This window comes from Aythya marila (assembly GCF_965140915.1).
Source record: "Aythya marila genome assembly, chromosome: 24".
Taxonomy (NCBI): Eukaryota; Metazoa; Chordata; class Aves; order Anseriformes; family Anatidae; genus Aythya; species Aythya marila.
Window position 1 is genome coordinate 3292060 of NC_139065.1, and position 14642 is coordinate 3306701.

A 14642-nucleotide genomic window follows, 5' to 3' on the forward strand; every position below is an offset into this window, starting at 1 on the left:
CCTCAAGCACAGGGCAGGGGCATTGCCATGGGCTGCCCAACACACCCCGTTGCAACGCGTCTGCCCGGTGAGCCCTCCTGCCTCCCACTGACGCCGCTGGAGGAAGTGCCTGAGGTCTTGCCTTCCCACGGAAGTCCTTCACCACGTTTTGCAAGGCCACCGAATAACAAGAGCAGCTATGGGTGCGTTAGGGGAAGTGGCCAAGAGCAGAGCACAGCCCATCCTGACGCCAGGGGCACATTGCTGCTCTCCCTTGGCTGTTGTCACGCTCTGCCCTCATGCCAGTGGCAACGGGTCACTCCTTTGGCATTTCCAAGGCTTGGGGGATGGGGCAGATCCTTTGCTGTGGCCCTGCCCTTCCCTCTGTGCTCCCCAGGTGCCCCCTGCCCAGGCCCTTGCCCAAAGTCCTCTCAAGGCGTGGTGGCAGAGAGGTCATGGCTCTGTGTGCAGGGAGCCTCCTCTCCATGCCATGCCTCCTGCGGCTCTCCTCCACCACAGCCAGTCCCCTCATGCCCATACCATGCCCGGCACCGAGCCCATGGGCTGCCTGCCTGTGGTGTGCCAAGCTGGAGGAACCAAACAGAGCCACTGGGCTTTTGCACAGTTTATTTGACTGGAACAAGCGCACAGGGCCATGGTGCGGGGGCCCATGGGGAAGTCCTGAGGGTTTGCAGGGAAGTGAGGGAAGTGTGGGCGCTCTGTGGTGAGGCCGTGCTTGCTGCACCGGCTCTGAGGCAAGAAGTGGTGACCTGCTGCCCCTGGCAGAGCCGGCGGACTGGTGGCAGAGCCCAGCCTGGGCCGCGTGGCAGGGTTTGCCAGAAGTGGGCTGCTTGCTGCTCTGAGGAGCCCCAAGGGGGAAAGCGGGCCTTGGTTCAAGTGGGAGGCCAGCCTGGGTTCTCTGGAGCTCAGGGGCAACAGCTTGCAGGTTGGGATTTCCCTCGGGACATGTCTCCAGGCTTGGAAACAGAGATCCTTTTGGTCCCAGGTGTGGCATCAGCTCCTTTCCTCCTCAGGCAGCTGTCCAGGGCTGCCTTCTGCTACCCTGCATTTCTGAAAGAAAGAGGGAGGCCAGCGTCCCCTTCTCTGAAGAAAAACAAGGAGCAAGATGACCAGCACCTTATTGATGAAGAATCCTAGGAGGGCCCAAAGGGTGAAGCTCCATAAGCTGTCAAGGAAACAGAAAGGAAAGGGAGCAGATCAGTCCATGGAAGAGAAAAGGCCTTCACCCAGAAGGAGATGCTGTCCTTCATCCTTCCTTCTCAGTATCTGTATCAACGACACAGCCAGTGGGACTGAGCACACCCTCTGCAAGGCTGCAGATGACACCAACCTGAGTGGTGCAGTCCATACAGCAGAAGGAAGGAATGCCATCCAAAGGGACCTGGGCAGGCTGGAGGAGTGGGCCCACGTGAACCTCGTGAGGTTCAACAAGTCCAGGTGCAAGGTGCTGCACTTGGGCTGGGGCAATCCCAGACATGAGGACGTCTGGGAGAAGAACTCACTGAGAGCAGCCCTGGGGAGAAGGACTTGGGGTTCAGGTGGGTGAAAAGCTCGACATGAGCCAGCAGTGAGGTTGCAGCCGGGAAGGCCAACTGCATCCTGGGCTGCATCACCACAGGAGCAGAGGAGGGAGGGGATGGTTCTCCTCTGCACTGCCCTGGTGATACTCCACCTGGAGTGCTGCGTCCAGGTCTGGGCGCCCCAGCACCAGAAGGATGTGGGGCTGTTTGAGTGGCTCAAGAGGAGGGCCACAAAGATGATCAAGGGACTGGAGCAGCTGTCCTGCAAAGAAAGATTGAGAGCTGACGCTGTTCAGCACACAGAAGAGAAGGCTCTGGGGTGACCTCATTGTGATTTTATGTACTTAGAAGGAGGCTTATAAAAGGGATGGAGAGCACCTTTTGCTCAATCAGATAATGACAGCACAAGGGGGAATGGTTTTTAAAAAAAAGAGGGGAGATTTCAATTAGAGGTTAGGAGGAAGTTCTTCACTCAGTGTGTGCTGAGGCACTGGAACAGTTTGCCCAGAGAGGTTCTGGATACCCCAGCCCTGGAGGTGTTCAGCATCAGGTTGGACAAGGCCCCGAGCAGCCTGACCTAGCGGGTGGCGTCCCTGCCCATGGGCAGGGGAGGGTTAACAAGATGATCCTTAAGGTCCTTTCTAGCCCAAGTCATTCTGTGATTCTGCAGGAGAATCTCCATAGAAATGGGGTTTCAAATACACTTCCAAAAGTGGCCTCCTCTTCCAAAGACATATTCTAATTTATCCCCTTCCATACTACAAGAACTTGATAATACCCTTTCCTCACACAACATGGAAATAACGAAAGGCAAAGAGTGCAGATAGTGACAGTGACCATGTGGATTCATTTCCACATGGCAGTGAGTGAGGAAAGAAGGCAGTTCCCTGGAAGCTAGGAGATGATTTCATCTGTCCACTTCTCCCTTTGTAATTAGGCTCTGCGCATGAACTGGAAGAGGAGAGGTCATCCACTGTAAGGACGCCTGTCCCACCCAGCTCCTCTGTAAGCAGGAGTCTTTCCAATGCCCAGAGGCTGCCTCCCCCAGGAAGACAGGACTTCCATGGACAGGACATCAGTAATGCTTGTCTGTGTTCAAGCACATAGGTTTTTCGTGTTTTTGTTGTTGTTGTTGTTGTTTGTTGGTTTTGTTTTTTTTTTTGCCTTACCCTGCTTGTGTGCTGTTGCCAGGAAGGTAATTTTGACTGGTGCCTGACAACGATGTTACAGCTGGTCCTGCAATCACAAACAAGAAGAGAAGAACAATTTCTGGGCTGTTGTGCATCCCCCATCTGAGTGTCCCTGCCATTGCTACCATGGGTGTAACTCTGGGCGTACTGTGACAGCCAACACAGACGAGGTGTCCAGGCTGCGACCCGTGTCTTCGGGAGCTCCCGGGAGCAGGCGAAGCAGCAGAAGGATGGAAAGGTGTGAGGGAGAGGCAAGGAGCTGCCAAGGAGCCCTGCTCCATGAACCCAGCCCAGGACGTGGCAGAAGTGCTGGAAGTGCAGGCAGAAAAGCTCCCTGGCAGAGATCTGCAGGTAGCAGGGAGGTGTTGAACAGCCCTGTGCAGAAGCAGACAGAAGCTTGGAAGAAGCAAGCAAAGAGCATTGTCTGTGAAAGACTGGGCTGTGGGAATCACTTTGAGGACTGGTTCTGTGCACTAGGGGAGCTTGTGCTGCAGGCATTTGCTCGCCTAGAGTGTATTCAGTCCCTTGTGATAGGATTTTCACCTAGAGCATTAGGCCATCCCCTCTGGGCTTCTGGATTGCCATATCCCTTAGGTGCTGCTCTGCCAAATTCCTGACAGGCCACAGCATGGTGCTGGTTTGCTGCAATCAGGTGCCTAATAGTATCACTTACTGTTCAAAGGTAACCCTGAAAGAAAATCTAGCGGTAAGATAATCTTCAACATACAGGTCTAGGTCTGTGTTGCTATGAAATAGCCTTTGAAAGCTGAGGGATGAGTTGCCTTAGAGGAACAGAAGTGGTATCATGAGCATGAGTGACAGAAACACCTCCGTGCAGATGACTGTAGCTTCCCTCACAGAAGGGAAACAACACGGCACAGCTGTGTGGTCAGTTCAGACCCCTGTTGCTATTGTATGGCATGGAGACTGTGAGAAAGTAAAATTGTGTGTGGTTTGGGCAGGGAAAAAACGGGAGGTGTGTGAAGCTGGGCAGCACAGAGGCTTCTTAGGGAATTGGCGAGTAGGAATGTGAGTGTACAGTGTACAACCAGCCCCGGGTCCCTGCAGGCCAGTGCTCACCCTCAGCCACTGTTGGAGCCCTAGGTTAGCCATGTGGGAAGCAGCTGTATTGAGGGCCCCATCTGTGGGAGCTTTGGGGAACCTCCCTGAGCCTCTGCTCAGAGCTGTCAGGGCTCGAAGGGCTGGGGCTTTGGATCCTCAGGGCGCCAGGGCAACCAAAATCATGTCCACCAGACAGACAGAGAGACAGAGATGGAGAGAGGGTCAAGTTCTCAGTAGTGGAGCAGCAGTCAGGAGGGAGAGCAAGCAGGGGAGGCGAGGCCAAAATCTGCCAGCAGGTACTCACGCTTGGCCACAGAGAGCCGGACCTCCATTATCCGGGTGAATATTGGAGGTGTCTGGGGCATGTAGAGTGCACACCAGTACATCCCGGAGTCCTGTGCCTGCAGCTTCTCCATGGTGATGGTGATGGTCCTTTTCTGGGTGTCATCCTGGATCAAGGCTCTGCCTTCCTTGCCTTTGCTGATACCCCATGTGTAAGTGGTATCTGTGCTCACCACGAGTTCACACCTGTCAGTCTGACCTACAGCTCGGCACCAGGCTTTTCTTACAGAGCGGTAACCCAGGTCATGGTACAGGCAGTGCACAGAGAGACTGTCCAACTCCAGCTTGTGGAACTCTGCAGAACAACAAACCCAGTGTCTGACCCACAATCTGGGGCACGAGGGGATCCATCTCCTGGCATGATCCAGGCGCCTGGGCCAAGCTGTGGCCGTCAGCTCAGGCAGGGCACTTTGGGCAGGGCCGCAGGGAGCCGTGCGCCTCAGAGCCAGGGGGTCTGCAGGGCTCCTTCACCCCGTGCTCTGCAAGCAGGGAAGGCGCCGAGCGAGGGGATGAGGGTGGGGGCTGATGGATGGAGTCAGGGGAAGCCGCTTACAGTGTACAGGAGGAGGATGGAGCGGGGCAGCAGTGACGTTGCCTCCTGACAGGACAGGAGTTTGCGTGGGAAAAAAGGTACTCACCCTTGAAAACAATCAGTGAGATCCACTTCAGTGGAACATAGCTTTCGAAGTCTTGCCTATAAGCACAGAAATATGTGCCTGAATCCTCTACCTGGAGGTCATTCATGGTGATGGAAAAATTCCTGTGTATGGGGTCATCCTGCATGGTAAAGTGCCTCTGTCTGGCCTGGTATGTGTAGAACTGTGTTCTTGTGCCACTTGTTGCCACTTGAAGCTGACATCCTTGATCTGTCCAGCGGCACCAGGACTTCAGTTCCTGGTGCTTACCCTCTGCTGGGTAATGACACAGCACAGAGAGGTGGCTTCCTTCGCGCTGGCTCAGCTTGTGAATTGTTTGGGCTTGGAGACCTGCGAATACCAGAAGTAGTGAGGGAGAGGGGAGCTGGTGCAGGGCTGTCGTGGGCTGTGAGCCTGGAGGAGCCAGGTGTGGGGAGTTCTGAAGTGGGGCTTGTCCTTCCCTTCCCTTCCCTTCCCTTCCCTTCCCTTCCCTTCCCTTCCCTTCCCTTCCCTTCCCTTCCCTTCCCTTCCCTTCCCTTCCCTTCCCTTCCCTTCCCTTCCCTTCCCTTCCCTTCCCTTCCCTTCCCTTCCCTTCCCTTCCCTTCCCTTCCCTTCCCTTCCCTTCCCTTCCCTTCCCTTCCCTTCCCTTCCCTTCCCCAGCCCCCAGGACTGCTGGTATCGGTGCTCTACCACTGCAGGGCTCTGCAGGCAGCAGGACTGGGGACGGGTGTCCCATGGGAAGCCCCAGCCATGCCCAGCCCTCCTCGTACCTGGGAAGCAGAGCGGCAGCAGGAGGACGACTCGCAGCTCCATGGCCTCCCCAACGTGCCCCGTTGCAACGCATCTGCCCAGTGAGCCCTCCTGCCTCCCACTGACGCCACTGGAGGAAGTGCCTGAGGTCTTGCCTTTCCACGGAAGTCCTTCACCATGTTTTGCAACAACACTGAATAACAAGAGCAGCTCAGGATTCATTTGGGGAAGTGGCCGGGAGCAGAGCACGGCCCATCCTGACGCCAGGGGCACATTGCTGCTCTCGCTTGGCCTCTGTCAATGTGGTGCTCCTTCTTGCCGTTCCTGGGCTTGGGAGATGGGGCAGGTCCTTTGCTGTGGCCCTGCCCTTCCCTCTGTGCTCCCCAGGTGCCCCCTGCCCAGGCCCTTGCCCAAAGTCCCCTCAAGGCGTGGTGGCAGAGAGGCCAGGCTCTGTGCAGGGAGCCTCCTCTCCATGCCATGACTCCTGCGGCTCTCCTCCACCACAGCCAGTCCCCTCGTTGCCCATGACATGCCCAGCACCAAGCCTGTGGGCTGCCTGCCCACAGTGTGCCAAGCTGGAGGAACCAAACGGAGCCACTGGGCTTTTGCACAGTTTATTGGACATTGTACAATCGCACAGGGCCCTGGTGCGGGGGCCCATGGGGAAGTCCTGAGGGTTTGCAGGGAAGTGAGGGAAGTGTGGGCGCTCTGTGGTGAGGCCGTGCTTGCTGCACCGGCTCTGAGGCAAGAAGTGGCAACGTGCTGCCCCTGGCAGAGCTGGCGGGTGGGTGGCAGAGCCCAGCCTGGGCCGCGTGGCAAGATTTGCCAGAAGTGGGCTGCTTGCTGCCCTGAGGAGCCACAGGGGGGAAAGCGGGCCTCGGTTCGTGGGGGAGGCCGGCCTGGGTTCTCTGGAGCTCGGGGGCGACAGCTTGCAGGTTGGGATTTCCCTCGGGACATGTCTCCAGGCTTGGAAACAGAGATCCTTTTGGTCCCAGGTCTGGCGTCATCTCCTTTCCTCCTCAGGCAGCTGTCCAGGGCTGCCTTCTGCTGCCCTGCGTTTCTGAAAGAAAGAGGGAGGCAGGCTCCTCAGTGACATCGGCCCATGGAGAGAAGCGTATGGAGGAGGGCTGCTCATCCTTTCCGGAGCATTAAGTGACCGCATCACACCTCTCGCTCCCCAGTTGGGAGCAGTGGACAAACAGCACGTGCAAGTGCCACCCTGTGGCTTCTCTGGAGCCCTGGTGTGCTTTTGCCATTGTGGGTGTGTGGTTACCTCTTTTCTGCAGCGTCCCCTTCTCTGAAGAAAAACGAGGAGCAAGATGACCAGCACCTTATTGATGAAGAATCCTAGGAGGGCCTGAAGGGTGAAGCTCCATAAGCTGTCAAGGAAACAGAAAGGAAAGGGAGCAGATCAGCCCATGGAAGAGAAAAGGCCTTCACCCACAAGGAGATGCTGTCCTTCGTCCTTCCTTCTCAGTATCTGTATCAACGACACAGCCAGTGGGACCGAGCACTCCCTCAGCAAGGCTGCAGATGACACCAAGCTGAGTGGTGCAGTCCATACAGCAGAAGGAAGGGATGCCATCCAAAGGGACCTGGGCAGAAGTGGCCCACATGAACCTGATGAGGTTCAACAAGTCCAGGTGCAAGGTGCTGCACTTGGGCTGGGGCAATCCCAGACATGAGGACGGCTGGGAGAAGAACTCACTGAGAGCAGCCCTGGGGAGAAGGACTTGGGGTTCAGGTGGGTGAAAAGCTCGACATGAGCCAGCAGTGAGCTTGCAGCCTGGAAGGCCAACTGCATCCTGGGCTGCATCACCACAGGAGCAGAGGAGGGAGGGGATGGTTCCCCTCTGCACTGCCCTGGTGATACTCCACCTGGAGTGCTGCGTCCAGGTCTGGGACCCCCAGCACCAGAAGGATGTGGGGCTGTTAGAGTGGCTCAAGAGGAGGGCCACAAAGATGATCAAGGGACCAGAGCAGCTGTCCTGCAAAGAAAGATTGAGAGCTGACGCTGTTCAGCACACAGAAGAGAAGGCTCTGGGGTGACCTCATTGTGATTTTATGTACTTAGAAGGAGGCTTATAAAAGGGATGGAGAGCACCTTTTGCTCAATCAGATAATGACAGCACAAGGGGGAATGGTTTTAAAAAAAAAGAGGGGAGATTTCAATTAGAGGTTAGGAGGAAGTTCTTTACTCAGTGTGTGCTGAGGCACTGGAACAGTTTGCCCAGAGAGGTTCTGGATACCCCAGCCCTGGAGGTGTTCAGCATCAGGTTGGACAAGGCCCTGAGCAGCCTGACCTAGCTGGTGGCGTCCCTGCCCATGGGCAGGGGAGGGTTAACAAGATGATCCTTAAGGTCCTTTCCAGCCCAAGTCATTCTATGGTTCTGCAGGAGAATCTCCATAGAAATGGGGTTTCAAATACACTTCCAAAAGTGGCCTCCTCTTCCAAAGACATATTCTAATTTATCCCCTTCCACACTACAAGAACTTGATAATACCGTTTCCTCACACAACATGGAAATAAGGAAAGGCAAAGAGTGCAGATAGTGACAGTGACCATGTGGATTCATTTCCACATGGCAGTGAGTGAAGAAAGAAGGCAGTTCCCAGGAAGCTAGGAGATGATTTCATCTGTCCACTTCTCCCTTTGTAATTAGGCTCTGGGCAGGAACTGGAAGACGAGAGGTCGTCCACTGTAAGGATGCCTGTCCCACCCAGCTCCTCTGTAAGCAGGAGTCTTTGCAATGCCCAGAGGCTGCCTCCCCCAGGAAGACAGGACTGCCATGGACAGGACATCAGTAATGCTTCTCTGTGTTCAAGCACATAGGTTTTTCGTGTTTTTGTTGTTGTTGTTGTTGTTTGTTGGTTTTGGTTTTTTTTTTTTGCCTTACCCTGCTTGTGTGCTGTTGCCAGGAAGGTAATTTTGACTGGTGCCTGACAACGATGTTACAGCTGGTCCTGCAATCATAAAGAAGAGAAGAACAATTTCTGGGCTGTTGTGCATCCCCCATCTGAGTGTCCCTGCCATTGCTACCATGGGTGTAACTCTGGGCGTGCTGTGACAGCCAACACAGACGACGCGCCCAGACTGCAACTCGTGTCTTCGGGAGCTCCCGGGAGCAGGCGAAGCAGCAGAAGGATGGAAAGGTGGGAGGGAGAGGCAAGGAGCTGCCGAGGAGCCCTGCTCCATGAACCCAGCCCAGGACATGGCAGAAGTGCTGGAAGTGCAGGCAGAAAAGCTCCCTGGCAGAGATCTGCAGGTAGCAGGGAGGTGTTGAACAGCCCTGTGCAGAAGCAGACAGAAGCTTGGAAGAAGCAAGCAAAGAGCATTGTCTGTGAAAGATTGGGCTGTGGGAATCACTTTGAGGACTGGTTCTGTGCACTAGGGGAGCTTGTGCTGCAGGATCCTGCTCGCCTAGAATGTATTCAGTCCCTCCTGACAGGATTTTCACCTAGAGCATTAGGCCATCCCCTCTGGGCTTCTGGATTGCCATATCCCTTAGGTGCTGCTCTGCCAAATTCCTGACAGGCCACAGCATGGTGCTGGTTTGCTGCAATCAGGTGCCTAATAGTATCACTTACTGTTTAAAGGTAACCCTGAAAGAAAATCTAGCGGTAAGATAATCTTCAACATACAGGTCTAAGTCTGTGTTGCAATGAAATAGCCTTTGAAAGCTGAGGGATGAGTTGCCTTAGAGGAACAGAAGTGGTATCATGAGCATGAGTGACAGAAACACCTCCGTGCAGATGACTGCAGCTTCCCTCACAGAAGGGAAGCAACACGGCACAGCTGTGTGGTCAGTTCAGACCCCTGTTGCTATTGTATGGCATGGAGACTGTGAGAAAGTAAAATTGTGTGTGGTTTGGGCAGGGAAAAACTGGGAGGTGTGTGAAGCTGGGCAGCACAGAGGCTTCTTAGGGAACTGGCGAGTAGGAATGTGAGTGTACAGTGCACAACCAGCCCCGGGTCCCTGCAGGCCAGTGCTCACCCTCAGCCACTGTTGCAGCCCCTAGGATAGCCGTGTGGGAAGCAGCTGTATTGAGGGCCCCATCTGTGGGAGCTTTGGGGAACCTCCCTGAGCCTCTGCTCAGAGCTGTCAGGGCTCGAAGGGCTGGGGCTTTGGATCCTCAGGGCGCCAGGACAACCAAAATCATGTCCACCAGACAGACAGAGAGACAGAGATGGAAAGAGGGTCAAGTTCTCAGTAGTGGAGCAGCAGTCAGGAGGGAGAGCAAGCAGGGGAGGCGAGGCCAAAATCTGCCAGCAGGTACTCACGCTTGGCCACAGAGAGCCGGACCTCCATTATCCGGGTGAAATTAATGGTTGCGTTTGGCGTGTAGAGTGCACACCAGTACATCCCGGAATCCTGTGCCTGCAGCTTCTCCATGGTGATCGTGATGGTCCTTTTCTGGGTGTCATCCTGGATCGAGGCTCTGCCTTTCTGGGCTTTGCTGATGTTCAGTGTGTTTGGGAAATCTGTGCTCACCACAAGATCACATGTGCCAGTCTGACCTGCATATCGGCACCAGGCTTTTCTTACAGAGCGGTAACCCAGGTCATGGTACAGGCACTGCACAGAGAGACTGTCCAACTCCAGCTTGTGAAACTCTGCAGAACAACAAACCCAGTGTCTGACCCACAATCTGGGACACAAGGGCATACATCTCCTGGAATGATCTGGGCACCTGGGCCAGGCTGTGGCCATCAGCCCGGGCAGGGCACTTATGGCAGGGCCGCAGGAAGCCGTGCACCTCGGGGACAGCAGGGTCTGCAGGGCGCCTTCACCCCGTGCTCTACAAGCAGAGAAGGCAGCGAGTGAGGGGACGAGTGTGGGGGCTGATGAATGGGGTGGGGGAATCTGCTCACTGTGTGCAGTAGGAGGATGGAGCAGGGCAGCAGTGACGTTGCCTCCTGACAGGACTGGAGTTTGCATGGGGAAAAGGTACTCACCCTTGAAAACAGTCAGTGAGATCCACTTCAGTGGAACATAGCTTTCGAAGTCTTGCCTATAAGCACAGAAATATGTGCCTGAATCCTCTACCTGGAGGTCAGTCATGGTGACGGAAAAATTCCTGTGTATGCGGTCATTCTGTATGGTAACGTGCCCCTGTTTGGCCCGGTCTGTGTACGTGTATGTACTTGTGCCGATTATTGACACTTGAAGGTCACATTTTTGAACTGTACTTCGGCACCAGGATTTCATCTTCCAATAATCAACCTCTGCTGGGTAATGACACAGCACAGAGAGGTTGCTTCCTTCGCGCTGGCTCAGCTCCCCAGGTGTTTGGGCTTGGAGACCTGCGAATACCAGAAGTGGTGAGGGAGAGGGGAGCTGGTGCAGGGCTGTTGTGGGCTGTGAGCCTGGAGGAGCCAGGTGTGGGGTGTTCTGAAGTGGGGCTTGTCCTTCCCTTCCCTTCCCTTCCCTTCCCTTCCCTTCCCTTCCCTTCCCTTCCCTTCCCTTCCCTTCCCTTCCCTTCCCTTCCCTTCCCTTCCCTTCCCTTCCCTTCCCTTCCCTTCCCTTCCCTTCCCTTCCCTTCCCTTCCCTTCCCTTCCCTTCCCTTCCCTTCTCCCCAGGACTGCTGGTATCCGTGCTCTACCACTGCAGGGCCCTGCAGGCAGCAGGACTGGGGACGGGTGTCCCATGGGAAGCCCCAGCCATGCCCAGCCCTCCTCGTACCTGGGAAGCAGAGCGGCAGCAGGAGGACGACTCGCAGCTCCATGGCCTCCTCAAGCACAGGGCAGGGGCATTGCCATGGGCTGCCCAACACACCCCGTTGCAACGCGTCTGCCCGGTGAGCCCTCCTGCCTCCCACTGACGCCACTGGAGGAAGTGCCTGAGGTCTTGCCTTCCCACGGAAGTCCTTCACCACATTTTGCAAGGCCATCGAATAACAAGAGCAGCTCAGGGTGCGTTAGGGGAAGTGGCCAAGAGCAGAGCACAGCCCATCCTGACGCCAGGGGCACATTGCTGCTCTCCCTTGGCTGTTGTCACGCTCTGCCCTCATGCCAGTGGCAGCGGGGCACTCCTTTGGCATTTCCAAGGCTTGGGAGATGGGGCAGATCCTTTGCTGTGGCCCTGCCCTTCCCTCTGTGCTCCCCAGGTGCCCCCTGCCCAGCCCCTTGCCCAAAGTCCCCTCAAGGCGTGGTGGCAGAGAGGCCAGGCTCTGTGCAGGGAGCCTCCTCTCCATGCCATGCCTCCTGCGGCTCTCCTCCACCACAGCCAGTCCCCTCATTGTTAATGCCATGACCAGCACTTAGCCCGTGGGCTGCCTGCCAGCGGTGTGCCAAGCTGGAGGAACCAAACGGAGCCACTGGGCTTTTGCACAGTTTATTGGACATCAGACAACCGCACAGGGCCCTGGTGCGGGGGCCCATGGGGAAGTCCTGAGGGTTTGCAGGGAAGTGAGGGAAGTGTGGGCGCTCTGTGGTGAGGCCGTGCTTGCTGCACCGGCTCTGAGGCAAGAAGTGGCAACGTGCTGCCCCTGGCAGAGCCGGCGGACTGGTGGCAGAGCCCAGCTTGGGCCGCGTGGCAGGGTTTGCCAGAAGTGGGCTGCTTGCTGCCCTGAGGAGCCACAGGGGGGAAAGCGGGCCTCGGTTCGTGGGGGAGGCCGGCCTGGGTTCTCTGGAGCTCACGGGCAACAGCTTGCAGGTTGGGATTTCCCTCGGGACATGTCTCCAGGCTTAGAAACAGAGATCCTTTTGGTCCCAGGTGTGGCGTCAGCTCCTTTCCTCCTCAGGCAGCTGTCCAGGGCTGCCTTCTGCTGCCCTGCGTTTCTGAAAGAAAGAGGGAGGCAGGCTCCTCAGTGACATCGGCCCATGGAGAGAAGCGTATGGAGGAGGGCTGCTCATGCTTTCTGGAGCATTAAGTGACCGCATCACACCTCTCGCTCCCCAGTTGGGAGCCGTGGACAAACAGCACGTGCAAGTGCCACCCTGGGGCTTCTCTGGAGCCCTGGTGTGCTTTTGCCATTGCGGGTGTGTGGTTACCTCTTTTCTGCAGCGTCCCCTTCTCTGAAGAAAAACGAGGAGCAAGATGACCAGCACCTTATTGATGAAGAATCCTAGGAGGGCCTGAAGGGTGAAGCTCCATAAGCTGTCAAGGAAACAGAAAGGAAAGGGAGCAGATCAGCCTATGGAAGAGAAAAGGCCTTCACCCACAAGGAGATGCTGTCCTTCATCCTTCCTTCTCAGTATCTGTATCAACGACACAGCCAGTGGGACCGAGCACTCCCTCAGCAAGGCTGCAGATGACACCAAGCTGGGTGGTGCAGTCCATACAGCAGAAGGAAGGGATGCCATCCAAAGGGACCTGGGCAGAAGTGGCCCACATGAACCTGATGAGGTTCAACAAGTCCAGGTGCAAGGTGCTGCACTTGGGCTGGGGCAATCCCAGACATGAGGACGGCTGGGAGAAGAACTCACTGAGAGCAGCCCTGGGGAGAACGACTTGGGGTTCAGGTGGGTGAAAAGCTCGACATGAGCCAGCAGTGAGCTTGCAGCCGGGAAGGCCAACTGCATCCTGGGCTGCATCACCAGAGGAGCAGAGGAGGGAGGGGATGGTCCCTCTCTGCACTGCTCTGGTGAGGCCCCACCTGGAGTGCTGCATCCAGGTCTGGGCCCCCCAGCACCAGAAGGATGTGGGGCTGTTAGAGTGGCTCAAGAGGAGGGCCACAAAGATGATCAAGGGGCCGGAGCAGCTGTCCTACAAGGAAGGACAGAGCTGGGGCTGTCCAGCGCACAGAAGAGAAGACTCTGGGGTGACCTCATTGTGGTTTTCAGTACTTACAGGGTTCTTGTAAAAGGGATGGAGAGCACCTTTTGCTCAATCAGATAATGACAGGACAAGAGAGAACGGTTTTAAACAAAAAGAGGGAAGATTTCAATTAGAGGTTAGGAGGAAGTTCTTCACTCAGTGGGTGCTGAGGCACTGGAACAGCTTGACCAGAGAGGTTCTGGATGCCCCATCCTTGGAGGTGTTCAGCATCAGGTTGGACAAGGCCCCGAGCAGCCTGACCTAGTGGGTGGCGTCCCTGCCCATGGCACGGAGGGTTAACAAGATGATCCTTAAGGTCCTTTCCAGCCCAAGTCATTCTATGGTTCTGTGGGAGAATCTCCATGAAATGGGGTTTCAAATACACTTCCAAAATCAGCCTCCTCTTCCCAAAACGTATTCTCATTTGTCCCCTTCCACACTATGAGAGCTCGAGCCCACCCCAGAAAACGAAGCGTTTATACATTGCTGTGAAGGAGATGTCTCCCTGCCCATAGGAAAACCATAGAAGAAAAGAACTAGAAATTATCCTTTCCTCACAAAACACAGAATAAAGGAAAGGCAAAGAGTGCAGAAAATGAGAGTGAACAGGTGGATTCATTGCCACATGGCAGTGAGAGAGGAGAGAAGGCAGTTGCCAGGAAGCTAGGAGATGATTTCATCTGTCCACTTCTCCCTTTGTAATTAGGCTCTGGGCAGGAACTGGAAGAGGAGAGGTCGTCCACTGTAAGGACGCCTGTCCCACCCAGCTCCTCTGTAAGCAGGAGTCTTTGCAATGCCCAGAGGCTGCCTCCCCCAGGAAGACAGGACTGCCATGGACAGGACATCAGTAATGCTTGTCTGTGTTCAAGCACATCGGTTTTCTTTTGGCCTTACTGTGGTTGTGTGCTGTTGCCAGGAGGGTGATTTTCACTGGTGGCTCTAGTGACTGACAACGTTGTTGCAGCTGGTCCTGCAATCACAAAGAAGAGAAGAAAAATTACTGGGCTGTTGTGCATCCCCCGTGTGAACGTCGCTGCCATTGCTACCATGGGTGTAACTCCGGGCGTGCTTTCACAGACAACATAGATGAGGCACCCAGGCTGTGCCCCATTATCTTCGGGAGCTCCCGGGAGCAGGCGAAGCAGCAGAAGGATGGAAAGGTGGGAGGGAGAGGCAAGGAGCTGCCGAGGAGCCCTGCTCCATGAACCCAGCCCAGGACGTGGCAGAAGTGCTGGAAGTGCAGGCAGAAAAGCTCCCTGGCAGAGATCTGCAGGTAGCAGGGAGGTGTTGAACAGCCCTGTGCAGAAGCAGACAGAACCTTGTGCAGACAGAGAGCAGACATGGAGAGAGGGTCGGGTTCTTGGTGGTGGGGCACAGGTCAGG

The 14642-nt window shown here is 55.7% G+C and overlaps 1 protein-coding gene and 2 long non-coding RNA genes across 3 annotated transcripts; all 3 read right to left on the reverse strand.

Moving 5' to 3' along the window:
• Positions 1-597: 597 nt before the first annotated feature.
• Positions 598-4116, reverse strand: LOC309887138. The gene is made up of 3 exons (XR_014319029.1): positions 4077-4116; positions 2690-2756; positions 598-1165 (listed from the first exon to the last, which is right to left on the reverse strand). It is a non-coding gene; the product is annotated as an uncharacterized lncRNA (long non-coding RNA).
• A 2001-nt stretch (positions 4117-6117) lies between these two features.
• Positions 6118-11303, reverse strand: LOC309887136 (CMRF35-like molecule 1). Its single transcript, XM_082778617.1, has 6 exons — positions 11184-11303; positions 10457-10804; positions 9782-10114; positions 8397-8463; positions 6773-6878; positions 6118-6559 (listed from the first exon to the last, which is right to left on the reverse strand). The coding sequence occupies exons 1-6, from the start codon at positions 11224-11226 to the stop codon at positions 6503-6505; spliced, it is 954 nt and encodes a 317-aa protein (XP_082634743.1). The 5' UTR covers positions 11227-11303; the 3' UTR covers positions 6118-6502.
• Positions 11304-11853: 550 nt separating this feature from the next.
• Positions 11854-14372, reverse strand: LOC309887137. Its single transcript, XR_014319028.1, has 3 exons — positions 14154-14372; positions 12494-12599; positions 11854-12280 (listed from the first exon to the last, which is right to left on the reverse strand). It is a non-coding gene; the product is annotated as an uncharacterized lncRNA (long non-coding RNA).
• Positions 14373-14642: the final 270 nt, after the last annotated feature.